This window comes from Parus major, chromosome 1 (genome assembly GCF_001522545.3).
Source record: "Parus major isolate Abel chromosome 1, Parus_major1.1, whole genome shotgun sequence".
Classification (NCBI taxonomy): Eukaryota; Metazoa; Chordata; class Aves; order Passeriformes; family Paridae; genus Parus; species Parus major.
Window position 1 is genome coordinate 111331500 of NC_031768.1, and position 25618 is coordinate 111357117.

General features: G+C 40.7%; 1 protein-coding gene across 1 annotated transcript in view; it reads right to left on the minus strand.

The window, feature by feature from the left end:
* Positions 1-475: 475 nt before the first annotated feature.
* The window catches only part of EPHA3 (EPH receptor A3), a 176963-nt gene continuing 151820 nt past the window's right edge, over positions 476-25618 (minus strand). Inside the window, exons 14-17 of the mRNA XM_019007610.2 lie at positions 19149-19298; positions 17022-17215; positions 5743-5898; positions 476-4384 (exon numbers count right to left, since the gene is read on the minus strand). Coding sequence (XP_018863155.2) covers positions 4279-4384; positions 5743-5898; positions 17022-17215; positions 19149-19298 — 606 coding nt within the window. The 3' untranslated portion in view covers positions 476-4278. The remainder of the gene's footprint in view (positions 4385-5742; positions 5899-17021; positions 17216-19148; positions 19299-25618) is intronic.

The following is a 25618-nucleotide window of genomic DNA, read 5'->3' on the forward strand; positions in this document are numbered from 1 at the left end:
AGTGCATCTTGCTGCCCTTCCAGAGCTGGCTACGTTAATTAATTAAATTCATACCATTTTACAGCAAAAGCAATAAAAACACCAATAGCCATCGTGCCCTCTAGGATCTAGAGCAAACATAATGCACCAGCAATGCCAAAGGGACAGACACAAGCCAGGGTAACACAACTGCTGAGCTGAAGTCTATTCACAGAGAAAATGGTTTGCACACTGCTTGGATTGGATCCCCTCAGAGCTGCCTCCCTCGTGCTCAAGCACAGCATCAAGCCTCCTGTTTGGAAACTAAAATGACACCATTTATCCTCTACAGCATGAAGCATTCTGGTGTGAGGAAGTGGCCTCCAGTCCAGCTGTGGTTATCTAAGGACAAGTCCAGCTCTGAGAGACTCTTTTCTGTGTTTCCCCTTCTGTTGAACACACCAAGACAAAATGACACCCCCCACCCTCCCCCCAAAAAAAAAGGATGCTACATCCACATTCATAAAGTTTATCAGCTTACAGACTCCAGGACAGGTATATCATTCATTGTTTTGCACCAGTAAGCAGAGTAGTATACAAAAGCATGCAAAATCAGTTATGGTACAGAAAGAACCTGTAAAATTCAAGAAACCGGCAAGCATCAAAACTGTTCCTATTTTTCTAGGAAGAGGATTCCTGAGTTGTGTATGTTGGCATTTTCAAAGACCCTGTACTTGGGTAAAGCACACAGAAACAATGTGGCAGGGACATAAAACAGGGGCAAAATATTATCTAATACAGATACTCAGAGGCAAGAAATGATCATGGGGTGAAATTACAGTACGTGGTGGGCTACTTTATTTTGTTGAAAGGTACATCTTTGACTGGATTCAACAGAGTAATAAGATGAAAAGAGGTCCAGTGGTGTGGGAGGAAAAAAAGCAAAAGTTTGGAAATACTTGACACAACTAAAATAAATGACAGCTTTTTTCGATATCCCATAGGCAGGCTGTAGAAGATGATGTTTTCCAGTATCCATGGAGAAAGTAAAGTCTTCGACTGATGTAAGTCAGTTTTGCACAAATGCTGGTCTGCTTAGTTAAAACCTGCACTTCTTGTTTCTTTTAATAGATAATATAGGTAATATCTAGCTTTCACTCCAGACCCATGCTTTAACACTCAGAATTTATCCATATTTAATTACAATTTTATCACACTAATCAAATAAATTTACTTTGTCCTCCAAGCAATCACCTCAGTATTTCAGTATGTAAAAAATACTTTCATTATGTTTATTATAAAAATATAAATGTTTCCACTACAAATCATTTTACATTAGTAAGAGGCCATCTACAATTGCACAATATATAATCTAAATGAGTAAGTAATGCTTTTGAAATACAAGTTAAAGTAAATACATATTGCCAATCAAATCACATCTATACATTGCTTATTGGATGCTAAGTTACAGCACAAAAACTAGATTATGTTAACAGAAATAAATAAAATGGAAACTATATTGGAAGGTACAAACCCAATAATATGGCATGTCATTTCATGAGCAGTTTGCATTTTGCTTGATGTCCATAACCTGTACAGGCAGATGGCCACACGACCTCTATTTCTCTACTCCACACTGAAGAATTGTACACTGCTATGTTTACATATGTACAGGGGGACAGGGAGTACAGGATGCTTGCAACAGAGGCCACTTACAGTACAAATCAACTTCTGACAGCGAGAGAAAACCAAACGGGTTTTAAAAGCTCTCTACTCCTAACAGCAAAGAAAAGCAAAATCGAGCTGCTTTATTTTTTCCCCTGGGTGAGACTGAGTCTTTCATGCTGAGCATGCCTGAACAGTGGGCAAGGAACACAACAGGATGCATGGCAGGAGGAAATTGAGGGTGGTTGGTGCAAAGTTTTCACGTGTCTAAAACCCTAAGAACTGGGTGTGTGTCTCCAGAAGCATTCCCCACAGGTCAGCCCCCCACACTCCAGCAGCAGAACGAAGCTGAGGAGAAATGTCACACAAAGCTGTCCCCACACAGTGTTTGCCACTGGATTTTGGTGGCTTAAATTCACTAATGGTGTCTGATTTAGAGCAACCTCAGCCCAAAGAAAAGAAAGATTCTGAATGAGCTAAGCAACACAAAACACAGCTTTTCTATCCAGCATGCTGCATTTCATGATAGATTGGGGCAGATAAGGGGAAGTGTTCTTTACAGCTTAAGTGCTTTATTTTACCTTTCTTCCATTTAAAAAAAATAAAACTGTTTCAATTTTAAAACCCAGTAATTTCTCTTTCGGAAAGAATTACTAATTATTATGCTGTCAGTGTGTTTCAAATCCAGTCCTTTACAGCACGCTCACTGCCAGCACTCGTGAGAAAGCCTCTAACTCTGCTTCTCTTTAGCAATGTGTGATAAATGTTGTGCCTGGACATTTTGTAAACCCTGGATTCATGCAGAGCAATTTCAGCCCCACAAGCCCTAGAAACTGATCCTTTCCTCATTTATATACCAAGGAGCTTCAAAACCCAAGCCAACAGAGTTATGCACAACTGGTCACCTGCTTTTGCATGTACAGAGGAAATTTGCCATTTTCATCTGCCTCCCACAGCGTCTTGGACTTTTAGGGGTTCATCAGAATCAGGTCTAGATTCCAGAATGTCAGGCTGGGAAGCAGAATGGTTTCTCCTGGTGACCAAGGCCTGCTGTCTGAGTGCCTGGCATCACATCTAGAGTGTTAAGAAGCACAAGAAGTGGCTCACACTGTGTTTCAAACCACTCATTTTCAGAGCAAAGAGTGGTGTCTTCTCAGAATTGGGACTGATGTGCTCCAGAACAACAACTTAGGAGTTGGGAAGCTCTTTGGAAGCTGAAAATAGTGGAGGGCCCTCAAAATCCACCTTCCAGTCTCCTTTTTCCAGTGGGAGATATGACTGCTTTCCTAGACTTGGGCTCCCTTCTGCTTTTGTTCAAGGAATGGTACCCACAGAAGCTGGGCCAAAAGTTCAGTCCCCCAGAGGATGGCAGTGCCTCTACAGGGGGGTTTCTAGCTCAGGCATGTGTAAACTTCCACACCAAAGCCTCACAGCTTAAGTCATCCTTTTAAACAAGGGCCACTTCCCAGGGAGCTCAAAAAGCATCATCAGTTAAAGCAGGATGCAACAATCCTGGCCTTCTTTTTATATTTTCTCAGCTGAACACCACCCAAGAGCAGGGCTCCTTACTGTGGCAGGAAAGCAGCCTTGGGGAAGGAAATGGGATGTGCTGTTTGGGGCAGATACTGACCTGAAGATCAATGCACACACCACTGTCAACACCTGGTTGAAAATACCACGCACAGCAAATGGAAGAAATCTCATTTCCATTTTCATAGAGTCAGTGCTAGAAAAAAGACCACCTTTCTTTATTCCCTTCTGTATTTCATGCATGATGCTATGAGTGTAAAACCATCTAGTAACTAACCCTCAGACAATTTCTCAGGTTGAACCAATGAAGTTTTGATAACATTTGGCACTTGGCAATAATACAGCCAGGTTAAGGTATTTAAGCATAAATATAAACAATAATTGAAAAAAAAAAACGAAAACAAAACAACAAAACAAAACCAAACCAAGAAAATAAATAAGCCTTTTAAAAAATTAAGACTTGTTTCTATTTAAATGAACACAGTTAGGGAAGCTAACATAATGGTGAAAATCTTTTCTCAACTAACTCAAAGTCACTACGAAGTTTATTTCTGTGTTCCTTCCTGAAGTTGAAATAGCATGTTACAATGACATTATAGTAAATATGGCCAGACAGGTTTGTGAGGTATAGTCCTCTATTTCCCTTGCTTTTAAAGAAATAAAATACCTGTTACAGATCTCTTCTGTATAAAAATACTGCAAGTCTTTCTTTCTTCTTGTTTGCTGTATAGATCAAATACACAGCTTTTATGTCCATGGTTTTTTTTCTGTTATTCAGTCACTTAATATTCAAATGGCTCTAGGTTTTAGTAACACTGGTTTTTACTTGGAAGGATTTTTTACATTTTTTTTTCTTTTGATATTTACTATCTGCATTAACAGTCAGTCAAGAGCACCCACCCTTTAGGATTAACAGATAGAAAACAAGTTTGCTCCTATTTTTAAGGCATTTATACTCAGTATTTGAGTGTCTTGTGGGTTTGAAATCTCAACCATTGCGTTTCCAAAGCTGTTGCAAGGAACTCCTTTAAATTCTGCCGTTTCTCAGCCATCACTTTTGACCTGCGATGCAACTTTTCTCCTTATTTTTTTTTTTCCTCTCCTGAGCAACATCCTTTTGGTACCTTACACAGGAACAGGGCTGTTCTTTGTATGAGTTTCTAGAGCTTTGATACTGCTGACAATCTTCTTCTGAGGGCCCACCACTGTGACGCCAACTTTCTTCATGTCACTGGAAAAAAAGAGAAGGTGTTGGAGTGAGGACACCGAGTTTCACAGCACTGATCTCAGCAAACAGCAATGAACTTGCCCATCTCACACTGCTGCACTGCAGGAGCCTCCAGATACAGGGACACTGCTGAAGAACAAGCCCTGGTGCAAAAAACACCGAGAGCAACTGTCTGAAAATACAAGGGGGCTGCAAAAAATAGAGGGAAAGCTCACGTGGCCTCGCTGTGTTTGCTTATCTGGAAGAAAAGGCAATGAAACTGTTCTCCAGTGATGCAAGCACTGGGGTTTTGGGGCAAGGGGGTCACTGCTGGATCAGCTGAGCCTCTCTAACACCTTCATTACCCTACCAATCTGACACATCACCACCCTCTGAATGGTCCTCTGGACTCTGCCATCAGCACTGAGGTGAAGGAGTCCATGGCCCAGCTTCCAGTGCCTCCCCTGGTTCTCACCTCTTGTGGAGATCCCCAGTCTCATTGTTCCTTGTGCAACACCGAGGTGGTTTAACACCTGGGAATGGCTAATTAACCAGGAGCTCTCAGGAAATTGGGCATTCCTAGAGGATTTCTACACTGTCCCCAAAGGGTAATTGTTACAAAAACCCATTAGCACCCTTTTTATAGATGCAATAATCCATTAATGAATGGCATTGATGTGCTTAATTGTTGGTAGCACAGCTGCTGCATACTTCTCCATAACTTGCCCTGTATCCAGCCAGCCCAACTGGGAATTAAGATTTCCTTTGGCACTAAAATTTTAACTGTGCTGGATGCCTTTTCAGGTGCAGAAGGAACATTACCCTACTCTTACTTGTCACTTGAACAAAGATGGATTGCATTTAGAATGTAATAAACTTGCCATTTGCTCACTTCCAAGCACAGCAGGAAGGAGTTCAGCCCCTGAGTAATTATTAGTGTGGAGGATGAAAACAGCTACAAAGAATTTGCAGCCTCACCTGGTTTGGTGGAACATGGGATGGGCAATAAAGGGAAAGACTGGCAGAGTGCCAACTGTAGAGAAACTCCCATATAAAATACAGACTTTAAAGACTCAACAGAAAAACTTCAGTGAAAAGAAGTGATGTTAGTGTACCAGATGATGCATGGTACTACTGTAATGGAAGAAATTGGGAATTTCCTTGTATTTAGTGAGAAAAAGCTGTGGGACCATGGCCTTCACACAGCCACCAGACATAGATTTCCTTCATGGCTATTTCAACTCCGACAAATGACTCCCACTTGTCTCTTTAAATGTAAGCAAATTTTAGCTAAGAATTGGAAACACCGTGTAAAAGTGCTACCTTTATGCTTGGGTTTGAACTGGTGAAATGATGAAAATCCACAGCAGATTGCAACTTACTCTGTGGAAATCTTGGCTATGGTGTCACAGGAGCTGTACTCCACCCCTGTGAAAATGTCCTTGCACTGCCCTGTCCGAAAACCATTGAGCCAATCACCCGTGGTGCGGAAGGCTGAAATGTCAATGTTGCTTTGGTCCAGGAGGAGATTTGATGGCCTGAAATGAAAGAGTAATGCAATGAAACTTAGGGAACAGGGAGAAACACAGATTTATTTTGTATCTAAACTCAGCAGTGGAAGGAGCATCCAGGCTGGATGTGGCTTTGCTGTTTGTCTGAGGGAGTTCCCAGCAGCTGAAGCTGCCACGGGACTGGCGCTGGCAGCTCTGACAAATGCTGTGCAATCATCCTGCTGAAGAGCACCAGCTTCCCATGCCCGTGTTTAAATCACTGCAGCATTCACAAAGTGTATTGGTACCTCACAATTTAATGAGCAAAGCAAAGCACTGACAAAGACTAAATGAGGTTATATTTATGTGATTCACCTGGTCCCAAACATCACACAGACAATGCACACCCCATGAGCATGTTGGTAGAATTTGATCATGTCAAACGTTCAGGATATTGTGGCCCACTGAAAAATCCTGAAGTTGCTACGAAGTTAGAAGCTTCAACAATAAGCAAAGCACTTATTTACGTGTATAAATAGGTATATAATGTGTATTTTTGTTGTTTTATTGCAGACTTAAAGCCAAGCATGTGCTTAGCTGCACTGTGCCTGAGACTGAACTAGAGAGTGTTCAAAGCAGTTATCTCTGCAACCTCACAGTCTATTTTCTGCCCCATAATTCTTCTTCCCTCTAGTAACCTGCACAGGAGTCTGACTACTGCTGCTGAACCCATTTGAAGTGACTTTTGTCACTGAAAGCAGTGAAAAAGAGAGGTGGCTGGACTGACAGCATAATTTGAAGGCAGTGATTACACAGTGTAACAGGTAGGGGACAGCTACTGGAACTGGGGAACTGATCTGGGTTGTAAAACACTCTCTTCACTCCAAACCCAAGTCATCTCTGCTCATCACTGCAACAAACACAAACAGGAGGAGATTTTAAAGGCACCACGAGAACCACATACTTAAACATAGTGATTTTAACCTCATAAGAAGCCCAGAAAATCCAAATCCTTCTCAATTCCACTATGTCTTAAATTTCATCAAAATCAGCAGCACTACAGTATTCCTGCAGAACACCTGACTTGCCCTGGAATCAGGAAATACCACATCAGTTACACAAGTAACATTAGTTACATCAAGACTTTTACCTTTCACTTTTGAAGAAAAGAATGATGATTTTTGGTATTAGCCACATCCTAAACAGCTCCTTTAACTTCTCATGTTTTCCTGATTGTTATCCATCAGCTGATTTCTTTCAGGCTCAGAAAGTTATAGTATTTTTTTCCCTTCAGGGAATTCAGGGTATAATTAAAGAGCTACTTGGATACTTAAAAATCTTAACTCCAAACACACACAATCAGTGTTTTCACCAGTTCCAGAGCTGTGATGTCCCTGATGGGGCAGCTTTTGGCTGGTTACCTTCCCTACAGAGCCCAGCCAGGACTGTGATCACCAACTCTATGCTGGGAACAGCCATCCACAGAAAGAACAGCAACAGAAAACACCAGAAACCTGCTCTGTCCTCAAAACATCACCTCACTTCATGGTCAAACCAAATCTTAGACACCTACATGATACCCAGCTTTAAAGGCTTGCTTTGATAATCATGCCCATGATAGCTTAAATCAGTAGCTGTAAGGCATGAATTTCACTGACTACTGTTTGTCCCGTGAAGAGCCAATGGTTTTTATTTATAGTTTTCTGGGTATAGTGTCTGGAATCCCAAGATATTAATTAAGAGTATTTATGAAGTGTTCTTAGTGATAAAGCACAGATTATTTTTTTTTTTTCCCCCCGGCCTAGTATGCCTTTTTAACTTAAGTCTAATAAAACAAGGTCTGAGTCAAGAATCACTAATGAAAAAAAAGTACAAACAAGTTGAAATAGAACAGGTCTCTAGGATTAGGAATTAGAATGGCCCAAAAGAGCCTTTATGTTTATTACTTGGATCAAAGTATCATCATGACAAAAAATATGACCTAATTTTAATGCGAGTGACCTCAGAGTAACCAGCACTGTAAAGTATCATTTTTCTTCTTGCAGGATTCCAAACAAAAATTAGTTACTTTCCTCCTCAGAGAGGACATCTGGGCTGTTTATCAATGGGCAGGAATCCGCCTCGCTGCGAAGAGTCTCTGATGTCTCCTGGCGTGCAGCGGGGGAAAGCTGGGCTTGCAGAGCATCTGCACACCCTGGCAGGGCTTTTCCCCCTGACCCAGCCCCCAGACAGAAGGGCTGAACATGAAATTTATGGTCGGGGTGATGTGCGCCATGAGCTCACACTTTAGCAGACAAATTAGACGGGCTGTGGTCCGTGCAGCTGTAAACGACGTCCTGCAGGGTTCCACCTGATCTTTTACAGCTTTTCATAAATCAGTACCTACCAGTTTCAGAGGAGAGTCATTAAAAAGAAATCATGGAAATTACATGTTTGCTCAGGGGAAGTGAAATAGAACATTTCTCTCCATCTTTTCTTCTCTCTCCTCCTCTTTTTTTTTCTTTTATTTTCTTTTTATTAACTCTTTTTTGCTTTGTTGCTTTCACTAACTATGACGCACCCTATCATCTTTTGACAGCCATGGCAAGACTTTCTATCCTGTTCACCCTGACTGTTGCTGTATTTACCACACCTACAAAGTTGTATTTACTGACATGTGGTGCCCTGAAAAAAAAACAAAAAACAAACAGCAAGACTCAGTTTGGAGAGACAAACTGAACAGTGAGATGCCAGTTACAAAACATCCTGTGGCTGGAAGCTTTCTCTGGATGTGTCCATTACTTTAACAGTTGGAATTAACCTTTGAGCCATCTGCAGTGAGGAGAACTATGGTGCATTTTTATTAGCACAGCTTTTTGTCACAACACAAGGAAAATTCTGCTGCACCAACAGGAAAAAAAACCACAGAAAACATCATTAGACCCCTTCCCAATACAGCATGAAAATTTCATCTCTGGCTGGCTGCTGTCTGAGGAGAAAAAGAGACAAACTAACTTGTAAAATCCAGGAATTGAGACAAAGAAAATGAAAATGTCCTGCCACTTCTTCTGCAAATACACAGAGGAGCTGTGCACACACAATCCCAGACTTTGTACTGTAGCAGCCTCTCTCTTTCCATCCATTTCTCCAAACAGCACAACCAGCCTTCAGTTTTTTAAATCTGGACTTTACTTTCCACAGTCAATTTCTTTTAAAGAGGAAAGCATTAAAAAAAAACAAACCCAAAAACATAAAGTAATTTCCTGTGGCAAATTTTAGGCAATTAAAAGCTGATTTTGTAAAGTGAAGTTGCTCCCCATGAGCCTGGTTGGAACACAAACCCTATGGGCTTTATGATTATGGTGAGCTGAAGCACAGAATTTGGGTCTAACAAGAATTTTATTTCAACAGAACAGCCCCAAAACCAACAGGTGTTACAGAAAGAGAATTTCAGTTTTATTTTCTATAGAAATCAGAGTCATATGCATACATGTGCATCAACAGGAAACTAGTAAATAAATGACATGCCAAGGAGAAGTAGAGTTATTCTGTTTACTTGATTATCCCTGGGCCTTAAAAATCTTTGGAGTTCCAACTCCTCATGCCCATTTTTGAACATGCTCTTAGCAGAACTGGTAATTTTGTCCCTAAAGTACAATTCAGCTCTTAAAGGGGGCACATTTACTTTTCTCAAGGGTTTTTCATGTGGTGTTTGCATACTCTCCAAATAAACAATTTGTGGGCCTGGAGTGAAAGGAGAGCTGAAGAAATTAAGAGAGGCAACACAAATAACCAAAGGGAAAACCAATGCAGCTGAGGCTGCAAAAATGGTACACTTCTCTAAATGCTAATATTTCTTGTTTTTTTCTAACAAAAAAAACCCAAAAAACAAACCCAAAAAGACCCAAAAAACAACCCAACTTACTCCAGCTTCCAGTAAATAAATAAAATTTCAACTGCCTCAAAGGTAAATCCTTCAGTCTTCCCTACTTCATCAGCTGCCTCTCAGACCATGATTTTCAATGTGCTTATATTTTTTCAGCATCTTGGTGGGATAACAAATCACGTGCATGGGTGTATCAATGCTCCTTCATTTACTTTTTCCCAACACCAAACCACTAAAGGCAAAAAAACCCCAGCATGTTGCAGATTTATTTTTTTTTTCCCCCTCATAACACAGCTTAAGCTGTGCTTTTAAGGAAATGCAGGCACATGGACATTTCCTGGGATGTGTAGCTGGCTGACAGACCCTCATTATTGTTAGGCCAGTCTGTAAGCTCCTCAGAACAGGCAGAGAAAATGCTTTATAAAGCTCTTAAAATCTACCATTTTCTGTGGAGAGCATCCCATTATATCTCACTTTTGGCTGCACTGTTGTTGTCCATAATCAAAAGAGAAAAACCCCTTGCAGCAGTGTTGGAATTCAAGTAAAAAGCAGACCTTTATCTGGAAGCTTCCAGGTGTTCCAGTGGTGGTGGGCATGCCCAGAATCACATTTCTGTGATTTTATAAGGTTAATTAATTAGGATATTTAACAGGTACATGCAATAGGAGATTCAGCTGCCCCAGTAACCCACTCCTGGGTCAGCCCCTTGGAGCTGGACCAAGGGGTTCTCTGCCCCACTTCTTAGTGTAGGTCCCCTACTTGGAATAAAGATTATTTATGAATCTAAATAATATTTCAGGGAGGTGTTTGGAAGGTCAGTTCATTGTTCCAAAATCTAGGGGGTAGGAAAAGTACTAGAACTAGAGCCATGCATCAGCAATTTACCAAGCTACAAATATATGAGAAATATATAAAAAGCTTAGGCACCACCATTATTTTCTACTTTTGTCACCTCTTTCCAGCATTCCCAGTGTGGAATTGCCACCACCACTAAGGAGGGCTCCAGGAGCTGAGAGCAGCAGAACAAAAAAAAAAAAGTCAATAAACCTCCCCTCTCCATCAGGGCACCCGCTGGTCCAGCTGCATTTCTATTTAAATTACACAGCACCCAACCCGGCCCCCTGTGAATTCCTGCCCCAGCTCCATCCAGTGGAGGCAAATTCGAGGTGTCAAAGTGCAAATAGATGTTTTACTGTCCCTGGTAACCCCAGCTCACCCCCAACCACTCACATTGATGGGACAGTGCCCGAGTCCTGCCTGCCCCAGGCTCAATAATAATGACTGCTGGGAAAATCAGGTGAAAACAGGGATTTTCTGTCTTTAGCTGAATCAAGTCCCCAAAAACCTTCTCAGTCTAACCCCTGCACAATCCAAACTATGTTTAGACACCGAGGAGTAGGATTTACTGTATTCCATTGTGTGATACGTAGTGAAGATTCTTTCCCCCTACTTCCATAAACTCACTATTTTATGTTGAGCAGGCTTCAGAGAGAGAGCTGGAGTTTTAAGTTTACATTACTTGAATTCTTTTAGACTGAACAGTCTGGGTTTAGGACACAGATTATGTTGTTGCTGGATTTTAAACGAAGCTTAAAATCCACACAGAATCTTGCCCTACGCAGCATTTGGCCAAACTCAAACCCCGTTGTTAAGACCCTGACAACATCCAAGGAAAACTGAAATCTCCTCCCTCCTGGAAGTCCCTAACAGGGAGAAGCAAACAAACAATATTGCAGCAGGTCAGCAATATATGTCAAGCATCTGAAGCCTTCTGACCTGAATGGCAAAAAAAAAAAAGGGGACTTCTCAACAAAGTGTTCAGCCAACCTAAGCAGGAATTTCATCACAAATATTTTTGTAAAAACAGGGCTTGAATTATGCTGCAAAAAGGAGCAAGTCTGAATTTTTTATTTGCTGCCCTGTTCACTGCTCCTTTTGAGCTTGATTTTCATAAAAATCCTACCAAGCTAGAATGTAGAGTGCCTCCACCGAATTATCAGGTTTTAAATGGAATTATCAGATTTTAAATGTAAGCTTTGTGAGGAGCAAACATCAAATTTTAAATTGTAAGCACTGCCCCTGGATGTCCGAGAATGAGCAGCACAGTGAGAGACAACAAAGCTAAACAATGCTTAGCAGTGAACCCTGCAAACAATTACTCACAAATAACAGCTCTTCCAAAGACTGCTCCAGGAAATTACCCCAGCAAGTCAAACAACACATCAAATTTAAGCAAATCAAGGTAGGGTTGCAAATAACTTACTACCACATAGAAGGGTGTATGAGGAATTAATTATTCATGCAGGTTTTTTCATCAGGAAGAATAACTGACCCTGACCCAATACATTTTCTGGGCTATATGAAAAGAATTTCAGCTATGATTTTTCTGAAATATCCTGAATTCTTAGGTGTTCTTCTCCCCTTCCTTGCAATACAATTATTTCCTCTTCTCCTAAACATGTGTTTGCAGTATACAAAAACAACAACAGCAATACCTGACACTGATTTTCCTCCCTACCAAAAGCAAACACAGAAGCAGGTTGGGATTTTTCTTTTGTGCAGATTCCGTGTCAGTTTTGCAATCAATCAGAGGCCTGGCAGAAATCCAGAAATTCTCATATCATAAGAGATATCAAATCATATGTTGGAATTAGAAACAAATTTCAATTTTCTTTCAAATGAGGGCTGTGCATTAACTCAGCTATTCCCATTTCATAGGTTCATGAAGACTAAATGACTTCACACAGATGTGAACACACACAGCAAATATGGGAAAGCTGCTACAACGTTTGAGCTGCCTGAATCCTGTGTCACAACCCTTATATCCCAAGATCACACTATACTATGATAGCTTTGAGAGTCATAAAGGCTTTAAATATATTAAATTACACACTATGTTTTAAATGTATTTTTTCAAATGGCCAAGGAAGAATTCGATTCATATACAGAAAATAGTAATATACATTGTTAATATATGTGTGTGTATATATATATATATATATAAATTCAGAATCAGAAAATTAAGAATAAAAAAAAAAATCATAAATCTAAACCAGTGAAAAAAGTGAAATGGATAAAAAAAATAATTTCATGAGCTCATTTCAGATTTGTAGTGTACACAAAGTACTTCCAGTTACATGAGTCAAGTTACATTTTTTCCCCACACAAATGAAATAACAGCTAAAGAGCCATTTCAGCCTCACCAACTTGCTTGCAGGTGGGTGAAGTGATTGTGACTCCCCAACCCAAGCTGAGAAAAGTTTCCATCTGCTTTGTATCTGTATGAAATGTTCACAAATGTGAAGTAATACACAGTGGACTGAAAAAAAAAATAAGCTCAAGAGGAAAAAAATGAAATTGATCAAAACTGGAAGAACGATGAACTCACTTCCACCCTAAAGATATCCAAACAACCTAAGGACTCTGTTAGAAAAATGAACATTGTGTTCAGAAAACAGGAAAGAACAGCAAGACATAAATCAAATAAAAATATCATGAGATTGTGCTTTAGAAAACCACATGGCTTGTACTGAGTTCTGTTCCTACAGAGCTGGTTAACTCCAGGCAGCCTAAGGGACACAAAAACCCCATGTGTCCAGAACCAGCACAGCTCTTATTAGCAAGAGCTCAAGGTGGCCACCTGATTAAAAAGTGAATTTTGACAGGTAAGAAAGAAATCAGCCTACTCTGTACTTTACAAGGAATAGAAATGGAATTTTCACATGAATTTGAGATGAAACACAACACCAGGCAAGGTATTATGAAGCGTTTGCTGTGCTGAGGCTACAAAAACCTTTTGTCAGTGTAAGGTTCAAAGGCACGTAGAATGGTCTGCAAAGCGATGATCAATAAGGATAAAAACATCCCCTCGGGTATCAGGAAATTATTAGATACCATGGAGTGGCCTGAAGGGATAGAAAACTTTAAAGGAAAGAGAGAACTGAAGGCTTTGACTCCTCTTCTGCGAGGTATTAGTGTAAAACGTGCCTGGGCTGTGGCCTGGAATCAGATGTTCAGCCAAGCACATCCTTCAGTGGAGGTCAGTTAACAGCAACCAGCACCCAGAGGACAGGGATATCCTATGCACCTCCAGAAATATGTTTTTTAAATAGGATACAACAGTGCTGTGACTATTTTAAACAAACATCAGCCCAAAAATCTGTAAGAAGAGACAGGTTTTGCATCTGCAGCAGACGTTGTCAGGTCAAACATTTTTCCCTGACCGAGTATATTCTGAACACCTACAAGCATATGGTGGGCATCAAGCTTTAGCATTCCTCCAGTAGCACCACAGACACAGCTAAAAGAGAGCTGGGACCTGTATAACTTAGATTAATGGCTTATTATGGATAGGAGGAGAGGCGGTGTGCCAGTGCTGCGGCTTCAAATAACAACTGAGAGCAGGCACTTGAGCCAGTGGCATCCCCAGATCCCTTGGGGCTGTGTCCCTGAGTGCCACCCTCCTGCCAGAGGGTGTCAGACATCAGACAGGATGTCTGTCCTCTCTGGCTGCCACCAGGGATGCCACTGTGTCCCCTTCTGCAGGAGCTGCCCTGCCCCATAGCCCTTCAGTATTAATGACACATTCCTGCACACAAGGCACGGCCCCACCCCATTTTGAGTCTCACTTCTCCTTTTTGTGTCTCATTTTCCTCTCTGTCAGTCTGTCAAAGAGCAGTGCTGAAGCTCCAGTCTCAGTCCCTGGCCAGCAGCACCAGGGGCTGTCACCTGCCACCAGGACCTCTCTGTAGGACAGCACGGGGATGTGGGGAGCTGCTCACAGATTTTCAGCTGTGTCTTAGGCCTGAGCTTAGTCTAAGGCCTGAGCTTAGTCTAAGGCCTGAGCTTAGTCTAAAGCCTTAGGTTAGTCTAAAGCCTTAGGTTAGTCTAAAGCCTTAGGTTAGTCTAAAGCCTTAGGTTAGTCTGCTTTGACAGGGGTTCCATGGCAAGGCCTGCCCAGCACCCCACACTGGTGTGGTTATCCTCAAACCTGGCTGTGTTTAAGGATGGGCTGGGCTGCAGACACTGACAGGGGAGATGGAGAGATCACGGATCACACGTTCCCTCAGCTGCAAGAAGCTCCCTCCAGCAGGGAAGGGCTTGGGCTCCCCCATGCTGGGAACCCACAGTGCCCTGTCTGTCACCAGGGAGTGAGGAGCTGCAGAAACAGAGACTGCACTGCCTAGGAATGTGCAGGGATGGGGCAGGGGAAGGGTAATTGGGAAGGAAGGAATAAAATCGCCTTTGACGCTGCTCTCCTCAGAAATGTGCCCTGTATCAAAGCAGCAGGAGGAGAATTTCACTGGGAGCTCACCTAAAGCAGCTGTGAGAAGTTCCCCACCATGCAGGCAGCCTCCTTCCTTCCCTCCCCACAAGCAGAAAGCGTGGCTCTGTGCTAGGGATGTGCAGCCTCTGCCATCCTGCCACTGTGCCACTAAAGGGCAGAACAGAACCAAAGAGAACACGAGAGAGACAGAAGGGAACAATATCCCCCTGTGGAGCTCCTGCACTGAACCCAGCAGGTGGAAACAGTGCTCACACTGCATTTGGTCTCCATTACAGGATATCAGCTTCTACTGGCTGTGAACATGTAACTGGAAATTATGGTTCCACGCTGTTTTCATCTCTGCTGCAACTCAAATATGTAACTGGAAGGACCACAAACAGGGAGCATTCTGCTTCTGTTTGGAATGGAAAACATGCAGCCCTGGTTTCTGCAATGCAACCCAAATCCAAACAAGATAGTCACGATTTCCAACTCCCCTAGTCATCAGATTGCTCTACCATATCGCTAGAAAATATCTCTTTACACCAATTGTTTGCCATAGAGCAGTGCAAGGTGCTTGGAAGAAATGTACTTGACTGAGAAAATGGTGTTTTAACAGTTTGGTGCTTTTCCCAAAAATGTGATGTGGTATTTTGTTTGATTGGTTTTTTTCTGTCACCTCGTAGGAATAATTGATTCTGCAAGCATGTTGGTTTCCTATGTCTTACAGACTCACCAAGCAAAATTATTGAAACAGAATTTTGAGTGGGCCATCTTCTCTCAGTATATAAATGTAAAAGCAGAGCCCATTAGTATGACTGCCTTTCTCCTCCCATCTTTTCTGTTCTTTTCTCCCCTCTGGCTTGGCAGCAGGAGGTAATTAGAGTGGTCAGTCTCTAGGTGAGGATGCAGCACAAAGCCAGGAAGAAGGAGGCAAGGTCCATGGCAGTCGCACAGCAGGCTGCAGGATCAATGCAGTTCTTCCCACTGCCTTTGCTCCACTCCCCTCAGCCTTCCCATTCAATTGCCGTGGTGGGAAGTGTGCTGCATCACAAGGAAATGTCTGACAGGAAGGTTTTCTGTGCTCCCTTTTGAAACTTGACTCGTGTCAGGCTCTGGTCTCTTGCCCAGTGAAATGCAGAACACCCTCCAGGGCCTGGGTCTGAAGCAGCAGAGAAGCAGAGTGCTTTTCTCCCTGACTCTCCCTTCTTTGCTGACAGAGGATTTGGCACTACCATTCATGCTAAAAATAATTTTACATCTTTTACACTCCTTCAGTGAGAGCACGACATTTTGTGCATTGTACAAACCACTTCTCTTTAACCCTACTTAACTAAAGCTCTTCTTTCACCACATCTTCATTATGCCCTTAGGTGTCAACACACTCTTCAGCTGCTCTCTCTCAATGAGATAATTCTTATCTCATCCTGGTGACGATGTTCCAGAGTGTGTTGAAAACCCAGGATTAAAAATGAATGTTTTTAATGCAATTAGGAACTTTGCAGAGGTTGAAAATTAATTCCTATTTAACAAATTCATCTAAGAGGGAGTGTAAGTGCATTTTTAGGTCTGTGAACACTACTGAAAGGAAAAAAAAAAAGATTATTCATATGATTAAAGTTAACATGACTTGTCAGAGAAGAGCATAAGTGTATTTGGACCCAATTCAGAAAGATACTTAGGAACATGGCTGGCTGTAACCTATGAAACACTAAGCACTTAAAACACCACCAAAGGGCAGAAAGAAAAGGAAAATCACATGATGGCCAAATCTGCCAGCTGTGCTTTTCTCACAAAACTCTGCTCAGTCCTACAGCATGTTTCATACCCTTAGCATAAAAGTCTGTCACAAATTGGATAAATAATAGCAAATAATTAATAAAAACAACACGGCAATAATAAAAATAATAATAATAAATCCTTCTCTCTACAAGCAGCTACAATTAAAAGGTGAAGAGGCAGTAAAGACAGCAAACAAATTCTAATTACAGGAGACGAAGGAATCAAAGAGGTTCAGGAGCAATAAAAGATCTGTGTCACCTTGCCGCCGCGTTGGTGATTATTTTCAGACTGCTGGGATTACGGATCAGCTTATCCAGGATGCTGACAATCTGCTCAAACTTGGGTCTGTTGTTTCTGTCCTTCTGCCAGCAGTCCAGCATCAGCTGATACAAGGCAGCTGGGCAGTCCATGGGAGGTGGCAAGCGGTACCCTTCATCCACAGCCTTAATCACCTGCACAAGGAGAAAAGTTTGGGGAAACTTAAAGGCACTTTACAGCAACTTGGCTTTTATCAGCTGTGCCAACGTTAACGTGGACACTCCCTGTTTAAACAAACGTGTTTATTCACTAATTGTCTTGTCGTGCAATGCCTCTCCTTTATCTGCAAAGTAAACCAGGCAGTAGATTAGGCAGGCAGAAAGGGGAGTTAAGATACAGAGTGTGACTTTGAAGAAGGTGAGTGTGTGGAAAGGATCTCAGTAACTCACACTCAGTTAAACTAAATCCATAAACAAAAGCCACAGTTAGCAAGCACTTGCTTAAGTATACCAAACTTCAAAAAGTCTTGAATATCTCTCCTCTGATTACCCTTAGCAGCACATGCTTTCCACAGCCTCCAGTGGACAATGAACTCCAAAAAAAACAACAGGAAAAACAACCTACCCTGCCGAAAAATCAACCTGCCCCTCACGGGCCATCCTGAACCAGCAGTCAAAAGGTCTTGTGGATGATGTCACAGGGCCACAAAATGTTTTTAAAACTTACCTCATGGATATCTATACTTTCTACTAGGCAGTGCAAGCCCAATTCCTTATAATTTGCCTAGACTGATAAAATTTGCCTAGATTTTCTATCATTTTTCCAGATTGACACACACAAAACCAAGATTACTTTAGAATTTACGGTGTCCAGAAGCTTTTTAATCCAGCCTTCTCACTAGAATGTAACACCTCTTGATCAGGCCTAAAGTATCTATTGCCCCATGAATAAAAAACCCCAATGTAAAAAATGTTAAAGCCATGTTCTGTTAATATCTCCTTTCCATCTGAATCAATTAATTGAAAAGCAGAACAAACTATTCTGAATTAGAACAAGAGAACAGATAATAGTTTAAGCAGCCATGAAGGAGAGACACATAAATAGGTTAATCCTTCTGTTTCTGATTTTAATGGGATATTATTAAAGGCATTCCATGAATATATCAGTCCGCACAACAGGATACATTAATCTCCACAAAAACATTCATTACCAATTAAAAGAAATGCAGTTTTTTGCAGAAGTACCCATTTAAAAGGAAGTTTTCTTCTCTTTTTCCTTGTTTAACATAAGGTAGTACAGAAAAATGTTTGACTACTACTATGTTACTGACTTATTTATTTTAATTTAGGACAATATATATCAGCTCCTTGGAAAATCATTTGTGTGAGTGACTGCACTCCATATTTGGTCCATAAGGAACTCCTGTGGAATAAAACTTGATAAAAACTTGATAAAAATAAAATTGATAAAACAACAGAAAAAGAATCCAAAACAGATATAATAAAAATCTTCTTTGGGGAAATGTTATGCTTCTTTAAAAAATACTGGGAGAGCTCCATTAATCATTTGGATTGCAGGCTTGGGCAGTTTACTAATGTTACAAAGAAACTTTTATTGGAAGTCTAATCAGATCATTCTCCTTCTCTATTTTATCCATTGATTACTTCCAGAAGCATTTTGGTTTCATCAGACTCTTAGCAGAAATGCTCTGCTTCTCTTTTTCACAAGTGCCATGAGCAATTTATTCTGTGCATTTGACATTTACAGAAAACTTCTACAGAATATTATACAAGTGGAAGCAAAGGGGATCAACAGAAATTTAGGAGGGTTTTCTAGCAACGAGCTAAGGAATGCAAAAGGCAATGACCTCATCGCAGTGGAATTATTTACATCATCTTATACCACCAATGGGATAAAATTCTCTACTGTGCTCCTTCAGAGGTCCAAAACACTCTGCTATAAAGATGGTTTGTTTTAAGTTCTTTACTTGACCAGGGAGATCTGGCAGTGTTGATCTCTGCACCTTATTCAGTGTCACCACCAAAAACTCAGAGCCACCTGCTCTTGGGCTCCTTTCACAGCTTGATTCCTTATCTGAGAACATAACTCAGACAACCATTTACTCACATCCTGGTTGGACATCTCCCAGTAGGGTCTCTCCCCATAAGACATCACCTCCCAGAGGACAATCCCATAGCTCCAGGCGTCACTTGCTGACGTGAACTTCCGATAGGCAATGGCTTCTGGAGACGTCCATCGGATGGGAATCTTGCCCCCCTGGGAGCAAAACAAAACCAAAGAGTCCATTTGACTGCCCTGCAACAAATATGACTTTGTGTGGTTCACTATTTTGTCTCTGAGATGCTCAGTTATTGCAATAATGGTGTAAAAAAACCCCCAGTGTAACCTGGAAAATGCTGCTGCCATTTGTCATAAGAGCAAAAGAAAGAGTAAAGTACATTGCAGTGCAAAATCTACTGATCTCTAGTAGATTTACCATAGATCTATCTATCTACAATGTAGATATATAATAGAGTACAGCATATACACTTTACCGACACATGTGTGCGTAGCACAATTTGCACAGGTAAGAGTAAATGGTAAATCAAGTCTGGTTGATTTTCAGCTTTGAAATGTTTGGAGACTGCCACGACAGTCATACAGCATTAAAGGTGAAAAACCCAGTCCAAGGTCCTTGTTCATAACCCAGGTCATTTGCACAGCACAGGAGGGCTGGATTTGGCTGATTTTGAGGCATTTAAGTGATTTCCCTGTTGGTGTGGAACCTGCATGGCTTCACCAGGTTTTCTAGGACATTCAGGGAAAATAAGGGGCCACGTTGTTGCTTCATTTCACTAAAGCAAGCCTCCAGCTGACACAGAAAGTCACATTCAGATGGGGTTATCTGTGCAGAGGGAAGAGTGCAAAAATGTCAGCTGGGAGAGTGGCCTTGGGTGTTTTTTACAGTCATAAGAGAAGCAAGCCATCATTAAATGCCAAAACTTGAAGAAAACTGAAGCTACCAGTACAATTAACATGGTAGGTAGGGGAACATCTCACTCTGGTCACAGCCACCACTTGCTGCTGCAGGTCAAGTTAATAAAATGCACACAAAGAACCTCAGCCTGAGTTTCTAAAATGTGAGAATTAGAGAAAAGAGACAATTCCTGGTGATGCCAGCTTTGACAGAGTTTTTTTAGAGTCACACATGAGAAAACAAAGTTCTAGAAGACAGCAGTGTAAAACTTGTTCCTGAAGGCAATCCTGGAGTGAATGTATTTTAGCACAGAAAACTGCGAGAGTTTAAAGTTATTTCCAGTTATGCACAACATGTACAGAATATATTCTGAAGATTTCACACCAGACCAGCTCTTTGCAGTGCTTCTGACACCCCCATCATACTCCAGTCACACACCTCTCCTCACAACCACCTCTGTGGGGAGAGAGTGCTCTTACTTCCACTGAGTAACCAGCAAGAAAACAAGATTTAAAAATATTTTGCTGCTTTGCCTATACTCCCATAAACTGTACCTGAACTGAGGGTAGCTATACAATCACCAGCTTTAGACTCACTAGCTTGGTTAACAGTAGAAATGCAGGCATTAGTGTTGATTAGGAACCTAAATACAGTCTAACTACACCAAGGCATCTTCATTTTCATGGCTATTATTGCATAAATTAAATTAAGTATAAACAGCACAGGCAGTCCTGACTCAGACTACAATTTAGGCCTCCAAAACGTCACTAGATAAGTCTTAGAGGTTTGGCAAAGGTCAGGGAGGGGACTGTTTTTGCATATGGTTTTCCTGGATCCCATTCTGTTTTGCAGAGCTCCCTACCAAAAGGCAAACTTTCAGTTCATACACAACCCTTAAAATCAGGTAAGCACTGAATTTCCACATCACTTGCAGACCAGCAAACAGGACACAGAAAATAAACTGGTTTGAAACCACTGTTTTATCACTGAAGCCAGATGAAGAGCCTGATCTCTCTCTCTCTTTGAAATTGAATCTATTAGATAATGTTCTTTAGCCACAAAAAGTACATCGTATTTTCCATGCATTATAACTTTATTCACAATTCCCAGTGCTGCTTCAGAACAGTACCAAGAACATAAAAATGACTTTGTTTTTCTCATACTCAATTAATAAGCTCCCTTTACAAGTGTCTGGGGGCCCTCAGTGAGTCCAAGGCCCAGCCAAGAAACAAGGAAAGCTCTCCCCTAGCCTCATGTTTTCACAACAAATCCACTTACAGTTTTAGATGGGAGGCTGATAAAGAAATCAATTTCTCTGTTTTCTATGCTAGAAGTGAGACCTGGTTTTCAATAAAGAACATCAATCCTAGGGGAAAGCCATATCCTAAATTTACATCAGCAAAGACCCCACCACCACGAAGAGAATCAGGTATCTCCCACTAGACAAGGGCAAGAATTTCATATTGGGTAGAAGGTCTTTATTATCTTATGTCATTTATACAACTGGAGAAACATATTTACCAAAAAAAAAAAAGAAGAAAAGACATTAATTAGTCTCCTCACGTTTTGGGACTGCTTTATTGCAGAAAAATTATGAACTCAGCAAAATAATTTCTGGCTTTGCTTTACTGAAAAAGGAAGGTGCATCAGCCCCAGATTCTTATTACAATGAATGTGAGTCAGTGGCTTTCAGATTTTCTTTGCTAAGTCTCAGCTGTAAGCCTATACAACCCTGCAGATACACACAGCATTACCATAAATAAGATAAAAATATTAATTAAAACATAGTTAAAAAAAGAAATCAACTGCCACCAAATGTTAAAAAAAAAATAAAAAAAAGTGTAATTTTGCTCTTCTGCTCCCCAATTTGTCATAAAAATGTCAAAATTATTTTTATAAAGGGATTTTGCTGACTCTTTTTTAGGAATAGTTTAAGAACAAGAACAGCCATTTATTTACTGATTATTTTCTGAACATAAATACAGTTTTTATATATTTTTGTCATTGTCTTCCTTTAAGGGCATGATCATCATAAAGCCAAGCTCCCTGAACTTGAGTAGAAGGAGGCTTTGGTATTAGAAATTGTAGGAGTCTGTAATTGCAGCTCAAAATCCCAGGCAGTCTAGGTCAGAGAACCTCTCTTGGGGTTGGAAATCAGTGAGCCAGCAGCAACCTGAAGTTTTATCTTCTGTAGGTGGAGCTGCTCTTCCTGTAGTATCTGGCTCTCCAACATAATTCATCTAAAGTCAATGAAGTCCTCAATTTATTTCTAGCACGTCTGGCACTCCAGCACAAGGCAGCTGTTTCCAGGACTTCAGAACCCATTCCAATACTCTGATTTATAATCTGTTACAGGGTGACAGCCACAGGCACCGAAGCCACAGGCCTGGGGAGGGGAGAATCAAGAAAAATGGATTCTAAATGAATTACTAGAAGGGCTTTGCAGAAAAAGCTGAAAATAAAAGCCTGACATTCATGCACTATAGCAGGACTTGGGAGAGTTCAGGACATAGTTTAATGGTACAGAACAAGACAGATTCATGTGAGCGAGATGAGCCTGTTTTACCTTCTTACACACCTGAAATTATCGGATGCTGCTTGTCAGTCCCTTACTAATGAATGTTTCATACTGAAATCATCTCCTCCTTGAGTAGTCAGTGATGACAGAACACTGTTCCTCTCCTCTGTGCTTTGGGGCAAGGGAATTTATGGGGTCTTGTTTCTCTTTTTTACCACACCCTTCAATGCATTCAGACGGTGTCACTGTGATTTTGCACATATAGGGAAAATACAACTGATTTCTGTCCAGCATGGGCTGCATTTACATTAAAATGCCATGAACACTGGTGATCTATCCATGTACTGAAACAGTCAAAGTTCATCTAGTGATCACCCAAATATTGTCTTTGAGAGACATAATTACAGTCCCTCTACAACAGTGATGGCTTAAATTCACTTCCACTTCATACTGTGTCATTGCTCCACCCACTTGTCATACAGACATCTGAAAAATAATAAGGATAAACCCCATCCATTTGACAATGACAATTTTAATACAATCTCGGTGTTTCAATTAAAAGTGAATAGATATGGAGAATGTAGAAAATTACAGCACATCCCCTCAGGCACAAAGACTCTGTGAAAAAATAAAAAAAAAAATCCAAACGGTGAGCCTGATTCACATGCTGGCTTCTGCTTCTCTAAGCATGCAGACCCCAGGCTGCCAAAGGCCTTTTGTGGTATCAATGCAGTGACAGTAATTCAGGAGGTAAAAAAAATGACCCTGTCAGGTAGGAAAGTTCCTTACAACTCCTGATTTCCTGTATTTCACATGTGCACTTGTGATCTTTGCATTGTCCTTCAGGCTTCTGGTACAATAGCACGAATATCACAGATTAGGCATTGATATATAAAGGAATACATAAATTATTGATGGATAAAAGGATACATGTTCCTAGCCTTTATGCAAAGCTTCAGACAAGGCTTCTGAGAACAGCACAACATAAAATTTCACCCAGGCAGTGGTGAGTATTGAAAGCCTGGCTGGGCTTCTTGGGGGTGGTTCAATCCTGACTTGCAATTATGAATTAAAGCAGTGGAACCATTTTCAGGCTTTGACATTTACAGGTGGAAAATAGGGGTAGATAAAGAGCCTAAATAGATGAAGCACCCATCTTTGCAGCTAACTCTATATATAAATTTACCTAGTACCACAGATACTAAATGGACACCAGGGAGTAGGAAGAGACAGAGGACAGGAGGACATCAACATAATATAAACTCCAGAATGTTTGAAATTTTAGTCATAATTGTGATTTTTTTGTTGTTGTTTTTTAAATATCTTATTGCTATCCTTCAGTTTTAAAGACATGAAGTAGTTTGGGACAATGCCATTATAAAGCATGATATAGTTTGAGATGATGCCATTATTTTTAAAAAGCAGCACTATTTGTGTCTTGGCTTTGTCCTATAATTAGTGGTTGCAAAATGTGCTAAGCCTAGGAAATGGTCCTGTGTTCTGTGAAATATCCAAGCAGCAGGAACATGAGCTGTTCATCTCTCTGCCAGTGAAGTGAAGCTCTGTTTCACATCTGTGGTCCCCAATTTTTTCAGCTGGGGATCAAACATCCCACCTGGAAACACTCCCTTGACATCTACCTAAGACTCACTTCAAAGGAAACGTGAGCAAAAAAGATGAATATCAAATATCCTTGTTCTTCTCTCAGAGCCAACATGTGGCACAGGTATATTCAGAGCAACAACTCTTGAAAAAAATATTAGATTTTGTCCTAAGTCGTATTTGAAGGTTTTAATTATCTGAGCATCTTCCTGCAGCAGTTTGCACACACACCATAAATGCCAGATGGAGTTTACTCAACACAGATGATTACACTTTACAAAACAGTTTCTTTCCATCTGATTTCACTATCTAATTGCAAATAGGCAGGTAGACTCAGAAAACAGGTAGCAGGAGGAGAGGAAGAGGAAATTCACATGGAACACTGGCTGAAAACACTGACACCCTGTGCACCCTGACTCGTCCAAGCCACCCACAGAGATGTCACTGATCTGACACTTCATCCAAAGCTTCATTTTCAGCTTGATTTTAAGAGAGCAAATAAGTATCTGACACAGCAATACACTCCTGGCTGGACCACAGACCATTTTCTATTGAGGAACTCTTGCATTCCAGGAATATTTATTTATTAATGCTGTAACACTACTGAGAATTAAAACTGCTTTCTCCTGCTAATGACTCTTTATATTAACCATGACAGCTCTCTGCACACAGTTTTCTAAAGTGGTATGTATTGCATATTTCTAACTCCATAAAAAAGTTTATCAGAGGGCAAAGAAAACACCAAAAGGTCAAGTAAAGAATAGAGTCTTTATGCCTGGTAAGTTTTCAAGGTATGATTGATAAATTTGTGTCTATTAATGTATGTGTATATAATGTGTAAGAAAACTGTCATGTCTTTACTCATTTCTCACGTGTTATTTTATTTCAATCGTGAAGAAGGCATCATGCAGACTACTAAAATTATTGATTGCTCCTGTCAGTGTTCAGGAATGAAGGAAACCCACATAAAGGTTATGCTGATACACTGTAATCTGGTTTGTACAGTAAAGATGAGGTGATTACTGTGAGAAATACAAATTACACTTGACTAAGATACTGGATGTTAATGTCACTTTGCAAAAAGTTAACAAAATCCACTTTAAATAGCATTAAAATGAGCAACCAGATATCCAAGTGTAATACACATATATACAGAAAGCTAAAGGCTTCCACAAAAAAATGGAAGCGTGATTCAGGGTGATAATCAGATGTGCATTTTTTTTGTTTTACTCCAGTTTTTCCTCAGTTAGAGGTACAAGAGCAGGTATGAATGACACACCCTTGAGAACAGTGATAGCAGTATGCTCCAGTCAGGCATATGACCTATCATGCCAGAAAGCACACAAAAATTTGATGGGAAGGATTTTTTTTACTCAGCAGTGTAACTAAGACTCCTCAAGACTTGAGATCTTAAATTACTGTGTGCCAAAACAACTCGGGCCTTAATTGTGATATTCACTCTCACAGATCCAGAATAAAGAAACTGAGCCAAGAATTTTG